General features: G+C 40.0%; 1 protein-coding gene across 1 annotated transcript; it reads left to right on the forward strand.

The window, feature by feature from the left end:
* The first annotated feature begins 2,473 nt into the window (after positions 1-2,473).
* Positions 2,474-18,530, forward strand: mmp9 (matrix metallopeptidase 9). The gene is made up of 13 exons (XM_055652394.1): positions 2,474-2,675; positions 4,668-4,897; positions 5,467-5,615; positions 6,121-6,261; positions 7,840-8,013; positions 8,855-9,028; positions 9,947-10,120; positions 10,803-10,975; positions 11,069-11,283; positions 12,836-12,972; positions 13,714-13,870; positions 15,656-15,753; positions 17,000-18,530. The coding sequence occupies exons 1-13, from the start codon at positions 2,550-2,552 to the stop codon at positions 17,110-17,112; spliced, it is 2,061 nt and encodes a 686-aa protein (XP_055508369.1). The 5' UTR covers positions 2,474-2,549; the 3' UTR covers positions 17,113-18,530.
* Positions 18,531-22,501: the final 3,971 nt, after the last annotated feature.

The raw sequence follows: 22,501 nt of genomic DNA on the forward strand, positions 1-22,501 counted from the left end.
ATTCTTTAGATCATAAAGTTCTGAATAGGAGACCTTTCTAGAGACCTTAAAGGGCCTGTCCCACTTATGCAATCTTTTTAGCGATTTGCCGGCACCCATCATAGTCGCAGCAGGTTGCCGAAAATTTACATGTTGAAAATCGAGCGGCGACCAGAAAAAGGTACGACTCTTTGGGTGACTACTCACGACCATACAGGCGTCACCCCGCGAACTGCTTAAGGAATTACCATATGAGTATTACCTATAGCTATTAGGTCATGGATGAAGTGCTGGGGAATTATTTTTAGCAACAAAGTAGTATCAAGTATCAACCATTCACAAAACCAAACATTTTGGCACATCCCTTATTTGCGATTTATTCATTTAAAACTTCAGGAAGCGTGGGAAAATGAGGGATTATTTCAACTAGAGATATATCTGCACTTGCATTCGTATGCACCTAACATTCTGGGATCAACCCAATTATGAAAGTTAAAAAGTGGCAGAATTTTGGGTTTACGTGTTATCCATTTAGCTACAATATCTAATTCTCATCAGTCTCTTGAATTTCTTCATAAGACTTACCTGATTGATATTCTGCCATGCCCCAACACTTAATTGTGAGTATCTTCCAATAGTACTCGCTTAGCGAGATCTCTTAATATTCTGACAAGATCTTAAGGTAAAGGAAGAACAAAATAATTATTCTAGTATTCAATTGCTACTTAATCAATGTTTTAGAAGGTGTATTCTCAAACTTGTTCTGCATTTTCTATTTACCCATCAGATTTTTGCATTACCCATCAGATTGAATATTCTTCAAAATGCAGCACAGAATGCATATGAATAATCGGTACGTTATTAAAAGTTTAAATTTTAAGATCCAGATGAGAAATAAATGAAGGGATTTAGTGTTTCCTTAGCTTTTGATTCGGTACATTGATTTATTTCTAATTTAAGTTCAGGCAACTCCTGATAAACTGAGAGCCTGAGCACAGGGCAGGTAGCAAGTCTGACTCTAATGCGATGTCAGCAAAATGCACACAAATTGTAGTTTGGGGTCTATATTCTGGAGTTGGTCAAAGATGAAATGTAATTGGCTTGATAATATTGCTGCAAACACATTGCAATATCGTACAGATCACGTCATTCTTCACAACAAACTGTTCTGTTCTGTTACCACATGTGCCCACATCCTTTCCTTTCCTGTCAATTCCAAAGTGACTTTAATTGAGCTGACTGTTAAGGCTGAATAAATGTGGAACATGTATTTAGTTCACTGGTCACTCAAGGAATGTGTTCATGAAAAATTTGACATTTTTTTTAGTATATTCTGTTAGATAAGCAATAAATCAATAATAATGTTCTCCATTCTATATGTTCACTAACAGGGCCTTCCCTTCGGTAGATTTTGTTTTTCAGCTATTCATTTTTATCAGACCCAACTTCACCAATATCTAATTTAGATATAATGCAATCCATGGCAAGTGATCAACACAAATTTGCATTGTAAATAGTATCTTTAACACAACAAAATAGTGATTAACATTTACAGAGACCTAACGTTATACATGATCACACTTTATACTGCTACATCAATCAATCTGAGCTCTGTGTTCAGTTTTAGGATCAGTTTACTGGAGGACCATTTAAACAACTGATGAAAAAACTGCATATGCTGGAAACCTGAAATAAAAACAAAGAATGCTGAAAGAAACTCAGTTGGTCAGGCAGCATCATGTGGAGAGAGAAAAACAGAGGATTTTAGGATTCAACAAGTGTTTACAACCTGAATGTTCCAGCACAAGTGTTCCCAAATTTGTTGATTCTGGATTTGTACATAATTTTTCTAATTGACTGACTGTGTTTGGTTCTGGTATACCGGTATCTGTTCATCATTAATTGTTCATAAATAAGTGAAATAACATTGTTATGTGCTATTAAAGTTGCCAGGGGTAAACGAGACAAAAAGGTTGGGAATCCCTGTTCTAGCAGATCCAACCAAACCAAACCATTTAAATAGGATGATACAGAGACAACGAAATGCATTAAACTCACCGTGATAGCATTAGATTTCAACTGTGTGAATTACTGGACATTATTTATGTTAAGTATTACACTATTTTCTGAAAGTTGTCAGTTTATTGTATGTATCATGTTCATCGTTCCTAGTATTCGTAAGCACAGGAGCATTTGGCTTAAATATGTGAAATGCTGAATACACTAAAATAAATCATTTCAAAATGTTGATTACTACAAATGTAACTGTTGGTCAATGTTTAATTGACATATTGTAAATAATGGTCAGTTTTAATTGCAGATCATTTCATTAGTGAAGATCAAAATAATTAATATGTTGCAAGATTGGTGCTGACAAACATTTCTTTACCTTGGCACTGAGCCCGGTTTCCTCATCGAAGGTTGATGAATCATGCTGTTTTGCCTTGATTGAGTCACTGGCCTGTGATGTCAGTCATTCTGTGTGCATATATATAAGCTATTCTCCAACTGAGAGGAACAGGAGCATCTGAAGTACTTGAAACTCAGGCTGATCTTCCATTCGGTACAAAATGATGCTGAAAGAGGTGGTGTTGGTCTTCGCTCTGTTTGCACACAGTTGCTTCAGTGCACCGACAATTCCCCTGCCCATAACATTCCCTGGGGAGCAGAATGTGACTGACATTGAGAAGGCAATGGTAAGATAAAAAGCAACTTTGGATTTTTTAAGATTCCATCTTCATTTAACACTTGTGTGAATGTAATTACATGTTCTTCGAGAAAATAAGTACCTGTAGTTTTAAATAATGGAAGTTCAGAAAGGAAATGTGGGTTCATGTCGCAAGTGACAATGTCATCATTTATCCTGTCAGACTAATTGTGATGATGGAAGAGGGATCCGTAGATAGAGATAAACGAGATGGTTAATCGGTTTAATAATCTCCCATAGATTTTTGAAAAGTCAGGTATGTTCTACCTAACATTTGAAATTTTTAATTTCGCCTGAGCAGTCAGGAACCAGTGAATGGAGTGAAGCAATGCTCCAAAATAGAACAAAGATATAAAGAACCTGAATGTGGCATAACAAGCATCTAGCGGCCCAGTTGGAAGTACCCCAAGTGTATGGTTTCAGATATGGAAATGATTGGAATCTTTGTTTCATCTCATAGTTGTGAAGGTTACTAGCAGATTTAGCTTTCATTAAACTGTTGATTTATATAAGGAGTTTGTAGAGAGGGAGGATGAACTGGAAGTAACTTAAATCAATCTGGAGCTTTAGTTGGCAATATTTAATTTGTTTGTTTAAAGCGGAAAATACCACAGTTCAATTGTGGTTTCCCAACCCAAGTCTCAGGAATTACAATGTGCGTAGACCTGACAATTTTTTTTTAAAATATATCAGTAAACATTAATGAGTATTAATTTTAACACAAGCATAGAAAGGCATTAAAATATTTCTGCTAATTACAAGCAGTTGATCAGTGTGTAAATTGCAATATGTTGTTTATCAGGCTAAAATTTACTACACCAGGATATAACTGTGAAATATTTATCCTCTCCACTACTCGGGTCTAAACTAGTTGGAGTTAAATTTGCGAAAGTTCATCTAATGCAATTATATTTCTTGTGCCCTACAGCAGAAGTAAAAATAAAAAAAGATGTAAATATGCAACAGGTCAGGCAGCATCAATGGAGAAAGAAATGTTAAATGTGCCATGCCAATTGTCTTTCTGATGAAGTAATTTTCTGGTTTTATTTTAGGTTTACAACATCTGAAGCGTTTTGTTTTCCAATAAACTCCAGTAATATTATTTTTTATTATTACAAATGCTAATTTTGTGCAATCATAAAAATACAAAACAATAAACGTCTACATTTAAGTCCAAAACTAAACACTGATGATAATTGTGGAAATTTGCAAAAATTAATATTTGGATTCTTACTATATATAAGGCAAACCTTATCAGAGTTACTCATTCCACCTATTTATTAATAGGGAATTAATTGCAATATTTTTTATGTCAATGTTAGGATTCCTGTCATGATTGTCGTTCCCATCTGATTGATTGTTTAATCATTCAGTTTGGATATCTTCTCATATTTGCCCTCCGGTTTCAGTGGCAACATGCTTACGATGTGATTTGGCACGGCACACAGGACACATAAAACACCAAAAAAAAAATTTGAACAGCAAAGTCTTGTTTTGAACTGAGCCTGAGATGTCATGTGTGATATATAAGAATGTGGATTGTTTATATATGTTGAGTCTTGTGCAATTAGCAGTGTATTCCTGCTCATGGATCTTGCGCAGTCAGCTCTAGCCCTGAGGTTAACCTGCTTGGATTTGCAATGGCTGAATGTTATCTTGTGCCAGGACTCATGTTGTATAAATGAAGAATGTGAGCTCCTCTAATAGCTGTGCTGGCACATTAAGAAGGTCATACATTAGGCTGTTAGTAGGAGGTACCAATATTGGTATTTTCTCTAAAATGCACAAGAAAAAAAATTAACAAATATTCCTATTTTGCCCCTAGTGACATCTACCAACTGCCAAGTGCATTTGTGTGCGTATGTGACTGTATGGAGATATATAGCATGATCGGGCATGTGTGCAGTATATTCATTGCCAAGTCATCTCCAATGTATCTGTGAAAACACATCAATAATGCTCTACATCTTGCCATCCACAGATTTACCTTCAAAGGTTTGGTTACGTGAATTTACAAGGGACAGACACCGCAATGTTTAGTCTAAAATCTGCCATCATAAAGGCACAAAGAAACTTAGGTCTGCCCGAAACAGGAGAATTTGATCCCTCCACACTCAGTGCCATGAAACGGCCACGCTGTGGGGTCCCTGATGTCCTGAGCTACAAGACGTTTGATGATAAAATTTGGGAGCACACCAATTTAACTTACAGGTGAGTACATGAAGAAAGCAGTTTCGCTTTATGTAAAATAGACACGAGCCATAGAAGTGTTCCAGTTTTTAATTGAAAAGGGCTCTTAAAAATAGCGGAGTCAGGAGATATGGGGAGAAGGCAGGAACGGGGTACTGATTGGGGATGATCAGCCATGATCACATTGCATAGCAGTGCTGGAAAGTAGCTGGCAACATAAAGACTGAGGATGGATTAGGGATATTAGATGTCCAGCAAGGCAGCACTGAAGTTAGCACTGGTACTACAACTATTTAATGTGCATTAGAAAACTCCGGTGGCCACAGTGAGAAAGACTAGTTATTCCACCAAGACTATACCAGCCACATTGCTTTTGCTGAGTTGTTTTGAATTATAAAATGTCATTTAGATGTGATACTTCAACCTGTACCAACATAAATTCCATTGCAAACTAAAATTGCAAGGCAGAACTGACAGTGCATCAGTGACTTATCAGAATAAGATTAAGCATAGTTTACACAAAGTACTATTCCATGGCATTGGCCTGAAATGTGGAGTATCCTGGTGATGATTTTATTTTCTCCAAACAGAATACAAACGTATACCCCCGATTTGGATCCATCGGTTGTTGATGACGCAATCGCTCGTGCATTCAAAGTGTGGAGTGATATCACTCCGTTAACCTTCGCTAGAGTTTATGGTGGAGAACCAGACATCATGATTAAATTCGGCAGAGAATGTGAGTAGCCAGGCACTCAGTTATCTTAGTAATTCCGCTGAGTTTCTCTTTTCATTTTAATTGATTCAACAGCATCATTTCTTATGAATGAACTAAATTGTAGGTTTTCTATCATAACCCAACTAGATATACTTGACCCAACCTAAAGAGTGAAGCTAAAGGCAGATACCAAAAGTATATTAAAGGACACATTCTGAAATATTGTCAAACTCCAAGTCAAGTTTATCCATCACATTGTTGGCCTAATCAAAATGTTAGGCACTTCAGTATCCTCAGATGATGGAGCACAAAATATTCAACTGCTCCATGCTGATGGATCATGTTGGAAAGTGCATGTGGATCTCGGTTGAGGAATAACTTAGCGTTAGCTCTGTGCTCTTACCCCAGTTGAACATTCTGCCAACATTCACTGACCGGGCTCTCATGTCTTTTACTGCCTACCTTAGGATTTGTAGATTTCTGGATCGCTGCTTCCATATATATGTTTCAATTATATTTCTTGAAGGGCATGGAGATCCATATCCATTTGATGGAAAGGATGGTCTGTTGGCACATGCCTACCCACCTATGAAAGATGTGTATGGTGACCTGAGCGGTGATGCGCATTTTGATGATGATGAATTCTGGACCTTGGGAAAAGGAGCAGGTAACTAACCATGAATGCAGATGAATCTATCATTGTTTTGCCTAAGATTCATGAAGCTTACCAATCAGTAAACCACTTAAGAAGATAGGAACAGGAATATGCCATTCTGCCCCTCAAGCCTGGTTCACCATTCAACATGATCCTGTTTGATCTGTCTTTCGTTAAATATGTACAGGTTTGTAGGTTTATTGGCTCGGTAGAAATGTAAATTGCCCTTAGTGTGTGTAGGGTAGTGTTACTGTGCGGGGATCATGAGTTGGTGCAGGCTCGGTTGGCCGAAGGGTTTGTTTCCACGCTGTATCTCTAAACTAAAAATTCTAATGATCAAGTCTCCATAATCCTAAGGATAGAAGGCAGCACAGTGGGGCATCAGGTAGATCCAGGTTTGATCCCAACATCGGGAGCTGCCTGTGTTGAGTTTGCACATTCTCCCTGGGGCCATGTGGTTTGTCCCTTGTGTGTATGGACTCAGCGGGCTGAAGGGCCTGTTAACGTGCTTTTTTAGTTCAATCAATACACAAGAAATAGTTGGATATAATAATAATAATAATAATAATAATAATAATAATAATAATCATCATCATTTTATTTATAGAGCACTTTAAAAACAATCATAGTTGCAACAAAGTGCTGTACATCACTAATCATTGACAAAAAAAGTTAATACACACCAATAATAACAATCAAAAGAAATAGTAGGAAAAGATATGTAAAATAAAGAAACATTAAAAACAATAAAAAACAGAAGCAAAGTCTCAGGCATGGTCAAAAGCCAGGGAGTACAAATGTGTTTTAACACTGGATTTGAAGATGGACAGTGAGGGGGCCTGCCTGATGTGCAACGGCAGGGTGTTCCAGAGTGCCGGAGCAGCAACAGAGAAGGCTCTATCCCCTCTGAGCTTCCGATTAGACCTCGGTACCTCCAGGAGCAGCTGACCAGCTGACCTGAGGGACCAGGCAGGAGCGTATGGGTGGAGCAGCTCAGAGAGGTAAGGCGGGGCGAGCCCATTCAGAGATTTAAAAACAAATAACAGTATCTTAAAATGAACTCGAAAGTGCACTGGGAGCCAGTGGAGGGAGGCCAGAATTGACGATATGTGCTCCCTCTTTCGAGTCCCAGTTAAAAGGCGAGCAACAGCATTCTGAATCAACTGGAGACAAGCCATATATGGATATAGCTCTTGGAGCTAACGGAATCAAGGGATATGTGGAGAAAGCAGGAACGGGGTACTGATTTTGGATGATCTACCATGATCATATTGAATGGTGTTGCTGGCTCAAAGGGCTAAATGGCCTACTCCTGCACATATTTTCTATGTTTCTATGTCTATTTTTCTAATAGGGAATTCCAGATTCACAATCTTTTGCAAGAAAAGGTTCTGATGTAACTCAGTTGTAAATGACCCCCTCCAAATCTTCTAACCCCTCATTCAAGATTCGTCAGCGAACAAGAACACTTCAACATCTACCTGTCATCCTCACTAAGGAGCAATTCCTGCATCATTTGGTGCACTGGTAGAACAAGAGGAGCATTGCCTCCTTCACTTCCACCCTAATGTTTACCTTTATTTCTGGCAGCGGTTAAAACTCATTTTGGAAATGCCAATGGAGATTTCTGCCACTTCCCCTTTACATTCGCTGGGAAGACATATAAGGCCTGTACTTTGGATGGAAGAAATGACGGATATGCTTGGTGTGCCACTACCCCAGACTTCGATAAAGACCAGAAGTATGGATTCTGCCCACAGGGATGTAAGTCGCTAGTTATCCATTCATTTTGATGGACTCTATGATAATGCTTACAGTCTTACTGTGTCTTTCCTCAAGTTTCAGTTCAGGGTTCCATTCCAACAGCTGACAATCTGATATGATGTGAAGCAATTTGAATTGGTATCAGGTTACATTCACTACAATGTCATTACATTTGTTGAACTTTTATAAATATTACATTAGATTAAAAATTATAGTTATTTTAAATTTGTGGAACTTAAATATGCTGCTGGCAAAAATAAAACAATTGACCTTAATAACAAGCAATTAAATCATTAATAACTAATTCAAACAACGATCCATCCTGTAGAAAATTAAAGCTTATGACTTTCAGATTCTGCTAAAGCCTTTACTTGTTCCTATTTCATCATCCATCAATCTCAGCTAAGGTAACAGGAACATAGCTGAATTTGTCCTGAACAGTTTGGAGATCACAAAAGGGATAAAATAAACCAAAGGACCATTACTGATCACCACCTAAGACATGTGTTGCAGCACCCAATGGTAGACAAGGGTTGAACTTTACAGACAAGAGTTTTTAAGGGTTTTTATTAATATGTACAGTAGTTACCAACAATTACAGAATAGGCAATAAATGGTCGATAGATGTCAGTTAAATGCATCATTGGTTTCAGAGGAAAACCAGATAGACTAACACTTCAAGACTATCTCAAACTTTGTAACATTAGTTATTCAGCAAAACTATTACCATTAAGAAGCTTACTCTTTCAATTAACATTTCTATAAAGGCATTACCATCACAAAAGTTTCTTTGTTATTGGTTACTTCAATTGTTTTGTTTTCCATTCACTTTTTTGTGTAGTGCTTTACACCTTTGATGGAAACAGTGACAGTTCACCTTGTGTGTTCCCTTTTGAATTTGATGGAAAGAGTTATGATCAATGTACATCAGAGGGTCGTAATGATGGCCTCAAATGGTGCGCAACCACCAGCAACTATGATGTAGATACAAAGTACGGCTTCTGTCCCAGTCCAGGTAATTATTCATATTTGAAAAGCTCTCTTCAATAATTGCAATATGTTTTGTCAAAGCACATTGAATGTGATATACCTACTGCGACCAAGACTAAGGAAGCAGTTTTTGTTCAGCAAGTATTTATTCAGTGAAGGCAATGTTGTCTAGGATTATACTTCAAGAAATACCACTGGGAGCCATGGATGCTCTTAGAACGGTTTCTCCGTGAATGCCAAACCCTGCCAAATGAACTGACAAAAATGCAGAGCAAATTAACATATAACATGGATCATTAGTTACAAATATCCATACTATGTTTTTTTCTTGCATAGACATTTTTGAATATTAAAGATATGAACCAGGTCAGGGATAAGAAAATGCAGCAAGGCCATCAATCCCCCCATCCAGCTTAACATCAAATTAGATTTGAATTACAAATGGTCATGGCCTTTTTAGTAAATGTTGGGTGAGTCCAGAACCAGGGGCCACAGTCTTAGGATAAAGGGGAGGTCATTTAAGACTAAGGTGAGAAAAACCTTTTTCTCCCAGAGAGTTGTGAATTTATGGAATTCCCTGCCACAGAGGGCAGTGGAGGCCAAATCACTGGATGGATTTAAGAGAGAGTTAGATAGAGCTCTATGGGCTAGTGGAGTCAAGGGATATGGGGAGAAGGCAGGCACGGGTTATTTATAGGGGATTATCACAATGAATGGCGGTGCTGGCTCGAAGGGCCGAAGGGCCGAATGGCCTCCACCTGCACCTATTTTCTATGTTTCTATGTTAAAGAATTGTTTTCATCCGCCTGATTTAAATCCGTGTTTCACTCATTTTACATACTGTATTTTCATCTAGCCCAACAGACTTTGCAGCTTTAATTTAGATTGAGCTCTTGGTAGCTCTTTCCTCCAATCTACCTCATTGCACGTATTTTTCTTGCAGCTGATGCTGTGATTGGTGGCAATTCTAATGGCAAGCAGTGTACATTTCCTTTCAAATTCCAAGACAAGATGTATAGCGAGTGTACCACCGTTGGACGATCAGATGGGAAGCCATGGTGTGCAACCACCAGTAACTTTGATGTAGACAAAATGTGGGGCTTCTGCCCTGATGCTGGTAAATATCAGTTCAACTTTTCACTGTTCCTCATTTTCTTTGTACCAATCTTCCACAATGCGATAACTAAAAAAATCGTCCGAGTGAACTATTCCTTACAACAGTCTGTCCAATCTGTTAAAATCACTTGCTGTCTTAAATTTGGGCAACATTTAGCTTTCCACTGATCAGTGTAGCATGGAACTCTGAAGCATTGCACTAGACTTGAATGAAAAAGTGGAAATCAATGTGCACACAAACTAAAATTAGACAACTAATAATAGTTACCCTTCCAAAAAGAAGTCCTGGTGCATGTCTCTTTTCTTATTTCTCTGTCAGATAGTGTGTCCAGGTGTATATTTGTGAGAAAGCGAGATATTTTCGAGGCTCTTCCATACTCTATTTGGTTTCAGAATTTATAATTGCTCTGGAGTTAAAGCCTGGATCATTTAAACTGTCAATGGCTCATATTCAGTAATTGAGCTAAGATTTTCAAATTGTTCCTTTGGACGGTAACATAAAGACACCATTCATTATTTACACTGTTACCAGCTCAATTGATCAAGTTGGTCTATTTGGGGCTTTTGTGTTTCATTGAGGATACCTTCAAGATTGGGATGGTGTGCGATGTAGAATTGTAAATAATAAATACATTTATTATTGAAATCGTTTAAACTGAAATCTTTCTGTTTTTTTTGTGTAGGATACAGTCTATTTTTAGTGGCAGCCCATGAGTTTGGACATTCTCTGGGATTAGATCATTCAACTGTAAAAGATGCCCTCATGTACCCAATGTACACATACAAAGAAAACTTCAAGTTACCCAATGATGACATTGCAGGAATACAGTATCTATATGGTATGGCCAGTTCCATTGTTCAAAGCTAATGGGCCAAAGCACAAAGTCTTTAGCCTAGATGTTAAGATAGATATTTTAAGTAGACGTTCATGATTTTATTTCAATCACAGGATCAAAATCAAGTTCTAGATTCAACAACATTGGCACCAGTTTCAACAATGGCACCAGATTCAACAACATTGGCACCAGTTTCAACAACAGTGGCACCAGTTCCAACAGCTGTGCTCACCACAACCACTGTTGAGCCGGCTATAGATATCTGCAACGTGGATATTTTTGATGCAGTTGCAAGTATCAAGGAAACACTTCATTTCTTCAAGAACGGGTAAGCAATCATTACTTTGATCCATTAATTATTTAAGGTGGTGAAAACAGAAAATAAAAGCATTTTTGTTGAGGAAATCAACCAGAACATAATTATGCTGTTTGCTCCTTCAAGCCTGTTCTGTGACTGATCTATTGGTCTCAATTCTCATGACCAAATTGTCTTCAGAATTCTGTGACAATTCTGTCACACAAAATCGATGAGAATTATGTTTATATCAACCAACCTTTATTCCATGAATCATCGGGTATTGACTAACCTGTAGTTTTATCATGGGGCCGTTTACGCTTCAACAATATATTGTTTGAACAAATACAGTATTTCCTAATTTACTTCTTTGTTGTGAAGCTCCAAATGTCTTCTCTCAGACACTGCCTTTCAATCCTGTTGTTTTTAGATCCCCAAAGCAAATAAATCGATCATTTAGTCTTTCTCATACCTGCAAAAACAACTGAAATGTGCATGATCTTGCGCCATAATTTAACATCTGTAACTATGGTGACATAGTGTTGAGGTTATGCCACACTCCTCAGAGACTAATATCTTGGGAATAGTACTAAATAAGACAATACTTAGATGTCATTGAGACGTTACTCGATCTGCCATCAGTCACCTTGTCTTCCTGGTACAGTATTTCTTATACAGGTACTGCATATATATTTTCTGAAGAGACCATTTTCCCTTGTACAGAGGTTTGATTAAAATTTCCTTTAGAGTGGGAACATGATGGGCATTAAATTTGACAGCTTTTGGAGAGAGCAGTTGAAATAGAAGTAGGTCATATACATACATAGTTACGAACTTGCCTTAATGCTCTTATGTTATGTGATGGTGGAGAATGGGGGAGGGGGGAGGTGAGGAAGGGGGAGTTCATGAAGCCCCCCACCCCCCCCCGACAAATTCTTCTGGCAACAACTGCTGCAATATCTGGAAGGGCAAAGTAATGCCACAGCTGTATTAATATAGTATGTATTTCATTCTGACTGCAGCACACATCTTATCGAATGCCTGATATTTAAAATGTGTTAGTACAAGGGGTATTTGAGGCAAACAGCAAAATTCTGCTGCTGAGGCTGGATAAAAAGGGAGGAGGGGAATTTCAGTAGTAGACAGGATGTTGGGCAAACAACCCATTTCTGTTCTCTAAATGTTGATAGTTCAAAAGATAACATAGGGATTCAGATTGTGGGGTAAAAGTAGTATGTTGTGGTATACTGCTTAAATCACTGGCTTAGGACCTAGTGGCCTACTCCATTGATCCAGAGAAATGGGATCACATGTTCATCACTACACATAAGAGAAAATTCAAGTTATTATATGTATGAAAATTACAAAAATCATAGATCTGATCTCAGTGATGGTGAATACGAAATCACAGAAATGTTTTAAAGTCAGTTTTTTTACCCTATTCCAGAACTCAAGTAACTGAAGTAATCCCTGAAAGGTAGTTAAATCTTAACTGCCCTTGCTTGACTATGGATGGACAGAAATGTTGGCCTTGCTACTAACATCCATGCTGTACTGAATATCATGATTTTACTTTTACTTCTAGAAATGTCTGGAAATTTGCAGCAACAAAGAAAATTGTCAAAGGACCAATTCCAATTGCAAAGCTGTGGCCAAAAGCGCCTTCTAAAATTGATGCTGCATTTGAAGATGTAAATAGCAAGGAAGTTTACATTTTCTCAGGTTTGTTTGAGTTATTGAGAAATAATTATTTTCAGAAAAATATTTGGGCAATGTTATCATCTAAACCAGATAATGGGGTGATTTACATTAAACTCTTAGGTAGACTAACTTTTTGCAAAATACATAATTTTAATATTAATTTAACCTAGTTGTGTTGGAATAGATTTGTTTTATTTTGTATAAATTAGTGTGAATTAGTATGATAGAGACTGGAAATTATTTGTCAGGAAATAGTCTAAAAACAGGCAACCCACCAGACATAAATAATAACATACTGCTTTTGTATACTCACAGCCAATCATAGATTGTACACCCTTCCTAAATTTAGATTCACTCCTCTTTATCTTGAACCTACATTGCTTTCTTTTCACAAGGAATAAATGGCTTTGTCCAACCATGTCTGAAAATGGTTTTGTCCAACCAGTACTGAAATTGTGCTCAAAGGGAACCCCAATGTTTTGTCTGTTTAACCTATTGATCACCACTTTGCAATTAAAGTCAATGCAAGTAAATGCCTTTGGCTAAAATGTGTTGTTGCCAATTGTACCAAATGAATATGTAATACCCTGTACATTATAAAATGTTGCACAGAACTATTTTAACACAGGTAGTGTTTATTTATTTGTGTTATAGCATTATCTTTCTTCACTGCAAGTGGTAATTACTGAGGTGATAAAGTTGTTAATGTTCCCTAGTATTGCTGTAACTTCAAATTAAGCTGTTCCTTTATATTTCGTACAGGGCGATCATACTGGGTATTTTCTGGCACCAGACTGCTGCAGGGTTATCCCAAGGATATTAGGAAACTGGGTATTGATGACCAGGTGCAACGGATAGTTGGTGGCATTATGTTAAACCGGAAAAATGTGCAGCTGATTGGTGGGCAGAAGGTCTGGAGGTGAGCAGAAAGTGTTAAGAGCTGAGATTCTCACACAGTAATGTTTTTATATGCTATATAATTGCATATAATCAAAAATCTGATGGCTAAATGTGACTGGGTATTTTCTATGCACATTACTTGTTTTCCCAACTGTGTTCCGAGTCCACAGTCCATCTTTTGCAGACTAAATTATATCAAATGGCATGCAAGATGTTTGTTTTCACATCACTAGTACAACCATCACCAGTTGCAGACCAGCTCCAGCCACTCACACTGCAGCTGAGGGAGAGGCCTATATTAGAATAAAAGGGGCCCAAACCATTTAGTATCTCATGAATTAAGTTTAATTCAGTAGAGTAACAGTGTGGAAATGTACCTGTCTAAATTTTTCTTAAGCATTTAAGCAAGACAGGTGCCTGTCGCAACTACCTCCTCCAGCAGCATATCCATGCACCTACCAACTTTTTTATAGCGAAAGTTTCCCCTCAGATTCCTATTAAATCTTTTCCCCCCTCACCTTAAACCTATGTCCTCTGGTTCTTAATTCCTCTACTCTAGGTAAAAGATGCTGTGCATTTACTCTATCTATAATCTATTCCTCTCATGATCTTGTACACCTTTATAAGATAAACCCCTCATCTTCCTATAAGGAATAAAGTCCTATCCTTCTCAACCTCGCACTATAGCTCAGGCCCTAGAGACATGGCAACATCCTCATGAATAGTCTCTGCACCCTTTCTAGCTTAACATCTCTCCTAAAACAGATTGATCAACACTGAACACAACACTGGTGAATATGGCCTCAGCAATGTATTACGCAACTGTAACATGATCTCCCAACTTCGATACTCAATATGTGTAGGAAGGAACTGCAGATGCTGGTTTACACCGTAGACACAAAATGTTGGAGCAACTCAGCGGGACAAGCAGTATCTCTGAAGAGAAGGGATGGGTGACGTTATGGGTAGAGACCCTTCTTCAGACTGAGAGTAGGGGAAGAGGGAGACATCGAGATATTGAAGGGAATGGTGTAAAAAAACAAATCAAGGAAATGTAGAATGGTACATTTCTTTAGCAATGGGGAAGGTGACATTGAGACATATGATCAGTAAATATTTAATCAGGACAATGAAACTAGTCAGAGAACTAGGATGAGGGAAAGCAAGAGTTACCTCATGTTGGAGAGATCATTAATCATATCGCCTAGTTGTAAACTGCCCAAGCGAAATATGAGGTGTTGTTCCTCCGATTTGCATTGAGCCTCACTTTGACAGTGGAGGAGGCCCAGGACAGAAAGGTCATTATGAGAATGGGAGGTGAAGTTAAAGTGTTTAACTACTGGGAGATCACGTAGTCCTAGGCGGATTGAGCCGAGGAGTTCAGCGAAACAATCGCCGAGCCTGCGCTTGGTCTCGCCGATACACAGGAGCTCATACCTGGAACAGTGGATACACTACCAAAGGCTCTTTCCTCTACAATCACAGAATATGCACTTTAATTCCCGTCTCTCCCTCCCTTTACCCTTCCATATTTCCATGTCTCCCTCTCCCCTGACTCTGTCTGAAGAAGGGAAATCACCCATTTCATCTCTCCAGAGATGCTGTCTGTCCCACTGAGTTACTCCACTATTTCATGTTTATTTTTAAGTTAAACTAATGCTTGTATAAGACCAAATTAAATTAATTCATGTATTTCTGGAACTATGTTTTAAAGTAAAATTTCATTTTGTATTTAATCAGTCAGTTCCATTTGTCAATGGAAGACTTGTATTCAACTTAAGAGCACGTTTTATCTGATATTCAGGTTCAACATGGAGACACAGAGAGTCGACAGGGTCAGCAAGATTTATGATGATTTTCTTCACGTGCCTATTGATTCCAATATTGTATTCATGCACCAAAGTAAGTTTATCATAAGGATTACAAGTTTAAATATCAAACCACTATGCTGACTCCCATGTTTATCTGGACTACACTTCTTCCCACCATGCTTCCTCTAAGGACTCCATCCCCCTACTCCCAATTCCTCCGTCTACGCTGCATCTGCATCCAGGATGTGGTGTACCACACCAGGGCATGAGATGTCTTAATTCTTCAGGGTACGGGGGTTCCCCTCTTCTACCATAGATGACTCTCACCAGGGTCTCTTCTATACCCAACCCCCCCCACTCGTAACAAGGGCAGAGTCCCCTTTGTACTCACCTTCCACCCTACCAGCCGTCACATACAACAAATAATCATCTGACATTTTCGCAACCTCCAACGGGATCCCACCACCGGCCACATCTTCCCATCCTCTCCCTTCTGCTTTCCGAGGAGATCTCTTCCTCCCTAAGTCCCTGGTTAATTCATCCCTTCCCACCCAAACGACCCTCTCTCCAGCACTTTCCCTTGCAACCACAGGAAATGCTACACTTGTCACTTTACCTCCCCCCTCGACTCCATTCAAGGACGCAAGCAGTCTTTCCGGGTGCGGCAGAGGTTCACCTGCACCACCTCCAACTTCATCTATTGCATCCGCTGCTCTATGTGTCAGCTGCTCTACATTGGTGAGACCAAGCATAGGCTTGGCGATCGCTTCGCCCAACACCTCCGCTCAGTTTGCATGAACCTACCTGATCTCCCGGTGGCTCAGCACTTCAACTCCCCCTCCCATTCCGAATCCGACCTTTCTGTCCTGGGCCTCCTCCATGGCCAGAGTGAGAACCACCGTTAATTGAAGGAGCAGCACCTCATATTTAGTTTGGGCAGTCTACACCCCAACGGTATGAACATTGACTTCTCCAATTTCAGGTGGTCCTTGCTTTCTCCCTCCTTCCCCTCCCCTTCCCAGCTCTCCCACAGCCCACCGTCTCCGCCTCTGCCTTTCATCTTCCCGCCTCCTGCTCACCCCACCCCCACATCAGTCTGAAGAAAGGTCTTGACCCGAAACGTTGCCTATTTCCTTCACCCCATAGATGCTGCCTCACCCGCTGAGTTTCTCCGGCATTTTTGTCTGTCACATGCAATATTGTTATTTATATTTGCTAAATCAACTGTGTTCAATTAAACAGAAACAATCTGCAATATGCAAAATGATGGCGTTTTGTAGTTAAACTGCTGGTCTCGTTACCAGCGCCACTGAACATTCCAATTCATTCTCTTTCAGTGAGCTTCTACTTCCTCCGTGATAAGTATTTCTGGAAAATGGACAACCACTATCGGGTTACTTACGTGGGATATATCATGAGGAACCTACTGAACTGCAAAGCACAAAAATGAACTTCCAGACCAGCATCCCCTGGACAAAGAATTATTCTGTAATTTATTGTGTTCATGTTCTTGTGTTATCTTTTCGCCTCGCAGCATAATCCTTGAGTTTTCTTTTGCTTTCAATTTTACTGGGAGGTCCTCAAAGGATAAATAAATTTAGGCCAAAACGTTATCAAGGAGAAAGGTGAAAGTATAAAGTAAAATTGAAATATCATTTAAATAAAAGGATTAAATCATTTGTAAAATATAAACTAATTGCCTCTGAAGAAAGGTCTCGACCCGAAATGTCACACATTCCTTCACTCCAGAGATGCTTCCTGTCCCGCTGAGTTACATTCGCTTTTTGTGCCTATCTTCGGTTTAAACCAGCATCTGCAGTTCCTTCTTACACAATTGACTGCTTATTCAGGTTGAGTCAATGTGCCTGCTGAACAGGCTGAATCTGGAATTAGATTTGTAATGCACTGTCTATGTGAACCAAAGCTATGTCACACAATGGCAGCCTTGTACAATTGTGAAGCAGATACAAATTAATATAGATTCTTTATAGGATGTAAAAAACAATCCATGTGATTATCAGTGGAAAATATTGTTCATGGTGTTATCAAATGTAATGTATCATGGAATTCAAACATGTCTTCCTTGGTGGACAGTGGGGGAAATTTGTATCCTGTAACCACGGCAAGTTATCTTGCACAAATTCAGATTATTATATATTATTTATTCATTTTTCTGTTTATTTTTTCCACTGTGGAATAATTTTGAGAAATTTCACGTGGCTATTTGTCAATGAGAAAATCTAGCCGTTGATCGGTATAAGTGCATTGCAATTACAGCCAGCCCTTTGTGTATGTCAATGGTGTGGCTCTGCATCCATCCGGTGATAATTTATTGCCATTATTTAGGCCATGAAATAGCTGGCCATGAAATAAAGTGAGTCAGTAGTCATTGCTATGCCACGACTGCACAAAACATAGAAAAGAGGTCTAAATCATTTCAACTTTCCTTGTACAACTTTCTCTGGCTCTTGGATTCGACAATATGGAACTTCATTTGTCTCTCCAACAATGCTAATTTTCAACTCAGCTCATGGAGGGAAGGACAACAGTGGACCCCCAGGAATTCACTGGGGTCCCGAGTTCCTCAGTAGATTCTGAGGCTGAGAAGCTTCCATTGCATCTTGTTAATAACATTGCATAATTAAAACACAGTTCAAGACTGTGAAGATGGTTTATCTGTCATGCCAGTTGTTTGTTAAGTTGTACGTGGATTCCACTTCGCTCAGCATTACTGAGTCCAATATCAGTATTTTAAAATAAAACTGTTTTAATACTAGTTAATTTAAATTTTAAACAATGTAATTGAAGATAAATTATGTTCATTTTCAATACTTTTTTGTAAATAATAAACCTTGTTGAACTTCTGAACTCTCCTTGATGACTGAGTCTGTGAACCATGAAGCTATTTTAGTGCTATCTTTGCCTTGCAGTCCGTGGTAACATGTGGCTATCAGCATATCAAGTATAGCTGGAGTCACATGACTGAAAGCAAGCTGAATGGCCAAATCTTGTTGATCGTCCATTACTTGGAAGAAAGCGGAGGAGATGCGAGAGTAACTCGGCAGGTCAGGCAGCAACTCTGGAGGATTGGATAGGCGGCATTTAGGGTCAAGACCCTTCTTCAGGTTGTTTGCAGCAGGAGTAGCTTTCTCCCACTATCCAACCCCTTACCAACCTCTCCCCAAGTCACTTCCACCTATATTCCTCCCTCAGGCTTTAAATTTAATTCCTCTTCTCTGCACCCTTTAGACTCCTTTACGGCTCTAGACTTTGTCTACCCATCTTCCAATCAACCCCCCCACACTTCACCTGTATCCACCTATCACTTGCCAGGTTTTATCTCACTCCCACCTCTCTTTTCCTGCTTTCTCCCCCTAACTACATTCAGTCTGAAGAAGGGTCCCAACCGGAAATATCCATATCCTCCAGATATGCTGTTTGAGGTGCTGAGTTACTCCAGCACTCTGTTTTACCTGAAAGAACAAATTCAATTAGCACAAATCATTTCCACGTTCTAGGCTGTGATCCCAGGTGTATCACAATTATTCGTAATGCAAACTCTTGCCAAAAATGTGTTTTTTTTTTCTCTTTTAAACATTATGTGTTTATTTGTTGTTTTTTTTACATAAATTCCATAAGAGCACATTTTTATTCCGTATCTCAGATTTTTTGGTAGAGATTTGCAAATTACATAGGGCAAATTTCAGTTACTGGAACTGCCACAAGGCAGGGGGTACACTGTACTAGTCAAATTCAGGGATTCCACAGAATTAATTCCCATCTCTACTTATATTGTTTGCCTAAATAAGCCCAGTAATTGATTGAACAATTTAGATAATGCCTTTTTATTATGATATATACGCCGAGGCTTTCTTGCTGCAGCTTTCTAATAAGCGAGTTCGGTATTCCGAAAAACGCAAGGAATCATGAGATTTATCAAAGGTCACTCGCTATAAATAAAAAGCGAACAAAGCGCTGACTGTGTACGCTGTGTATAAATTCTTATTTTTATTCATGATTTATGTGTAAAAATATATTTAATCTGAGGAACAGGGGCTGCCAGGTAGCTGAAGAACGGGGTGTAACAAGGAGATAGAGGGGGCAGATGTGAGTGGGAAACAGTGGGGGGGGGGGGGAAGAGACTGGACAGGAGGAGAGACATTCTCAGCAGCTGCAAGCACACAGACTCGTGCCTCATCCGCAGCCAGGAACGAACCAGGGTCCCTGGCACTGCAAGCGCTGCCGAACCGTCACTGGACCGTCCCCGTCCTCCCCCGAGTGACTCATCCCCATCCGGGGGCAGCCGGAGACATTCAGACCGATGGGACATTGGCCCAGAGCAGCTGCCCCCAGCCAGCCCGGTTTAGTTTGTATCATAATCATGCATTTGTTCCTCCTTTGACTACTTATCTAATTCCTTTCGAAAGACAATTGCAAAATGTGTGCCCAGCAGGCAATAAATTACTTACAGCGTACAGGTTATTCACCTGAAAGAATGTTAATTGACCTCAAGCTTCCAGCAAGCAAACAAATTGCAGACTGTGGATCTCAGCTTCTAATTAGAAACTTAAAATAACCTCAACTATGGGTTGATTACTTAAATAATTACTGTTTACTTGGTTTAATCTACACTGCTATTACAAAATTACCCCCTCCCTTCTTCAATAAGTGTCACATTCATGGTTTTCTAATTTTCTGCTACTCTCCTGGAACAGGTTGAATAACTTCAGTCTATGGATCTTCTATAGCTCCTGTTCCACTTTCCCGAGTTACACACAAATTCTCCCGAGTTTTCCCCTTGACCAAACTCGAAGAATGTCCGTAGCGAGTCCGTCGGAGTCTGTAGATATTTTGTTGCGGCTCGTAATGCCAGCCGTATGTACTCGGGGCGTCAGGTAAGTCGGGACATTTTTTCAGCATGTTGAAAAATGTCCACGAGTAAAAAAAATGCCTCGAGTACCTACGGCTGGCATCTCCGAGTTTGAATCAAGGGGAAAACTCAGGAGAATTCGTGAGTAACTCGGGAAAGTGGGACAGGGGCTTATCTCTACAGCCACTTCTTTTGAAAACCTTGAATGCAACTCATCAGGACCTGGTGACATGTTAGATTTTTCTCTCCAATTCTTTGTCCCTTGGAGGGTTGTTATAAGTTCTTCCCTCCTATTTGAAACTGGCCCACGTGTTACCTAGATATTTGTGTAGTCCTCACTGTGTAGAATGACCCGTTTATATCAACTGGTCGATGGTTGAAAGGGTCAAGTGCTTCAAATTCCTGGGCGTGCACATCTCTGAAGATCTTTCCTGGTCCGAGAACATTAATGCAATTATCAAGGAAGCACATCAGCGCCTCTACTTCCTAAGATTACGGAGAGTCGTTTTGCCAAGGAGGACTCTCTCGAACTTCTACAGGTGTACGGTAGAGAGCATGCTGACTGGTTGCATCGTTGCTTGGTTCGGCAACTTGAGCGCCCTGGAGCGGAAAAGACTACAAAAAAGTAGTAAACACTGCCCAGTCCATCATCGGCTCTGACCTACCTTCCATCGAGGGGATCCAGCACAGTCGATGCCTCAAAAAAGGCTATTAAACCTGGCAGTATCATCAAAGACCCACACCACTAATTTGTCCTGGGTAGGCGGCACGGCTCTGGCCAGCACCGCGTTTTTATTATTTTTGTCTGTCTGTGTTTTTTATGTAGTGTTTGTTATTTTATGTTGGGGTGTGTGTGGGGGGGGGGGTGGGGGTGGGGTGGGAAAACTTTTTGAATCTCTTCCTGGAGACCCGACCTTTACCTTCGGGTAGAAGGTACAGGAGTCTGAAGACTGCAACGACCAGGTTCAGGAATAGCTACTTTCCCACAGCCATCAGGCTATCTGAAGAACGGCTCCCTGGGGATAACCGCTTTTCGGGCGCTTCTGCAGGGGCTTCTTCCTCCCGCGTCCCTTCTCCCGCGAAGAGCTCCTGGAGCGGGGCCCTGACACCACGGATATGGCCGCGGTTCGGCCTGAAATGTTGCCTATTTTCTTCTCGGGAGGCCCACGGCTCCCTCTCCATAGATGCGGCTGGAATGCTGCAGCGCCACCGGGGGCTCCAACACCAAGACCCGGTTCTCCAGCATTTTAATGTGTACCATCATCGCCAGCCGGGGCTATATTAAACCTGGCTCGGACAAAACTCTGATCATTAATAACCCATTATCTGTAATTTGTACTTCATCAGTTTATTTATTCATGTGTGTATATATTTATATAATTGTATATGGACACACTGATCTGTTTTGTAGTAAATGCCTACTATGTTCTGTGTGCTGAAGCAAAGCAAAAATTTATTTGTCCTATCAGGGACACATGACAATAAACTAATTTGAACTTGATACAAAGTATTGGTTTAAATTTAAAAAAAGACGAAGTAACTCAGCGTGTCAGGAGAACTTGGATGGGCGATATTTTGGGTCGGGATGACCCCCATGTCTGCCTTCCGCAAAGACCGCTCCCTCCGCAACTCCCTTGTCAATTCTTCCATTCCCTCCCGTACCACCCCCTCCCCCGGCACTGTCCGTTGCAACCGCAAGAAATTCAACACCTGTCCCTTTACCTCCCCCCTCGACTCCATTCAAGGACCCAAACAGTCGTTCCAGGTGCGACAGAGGTTCACCTGTATCTCCTCCAACCTCATCTACTGCATCCGCTGCTCTAGATGTCAGCTGATCTACATCGGTGGGACCAAGCAAAGGTAGGGCGATTGTTTCGCCGAACTACCTGACCTCCCGGTGGCTCAGCACTTCAACTCCCCCTCCCACTCTGAATCCGACCTCTCTGTCCTGGGTCTCCTCCATGGCCAG

Source organism: Leucoraja erinacea, chromosome 21, assembly GCF_028641065.1.
Source record: "Leucoraja erinacea ecotype New England chromosome 21, Leri_hhj_1, whole genome shotgun sequence".
NCBI lineage: Eukaryota > Metazoa > Chordata > Chondrichthyes > Rajiformes > Rajidae > Leucoraja > Leucoraja erinaceus.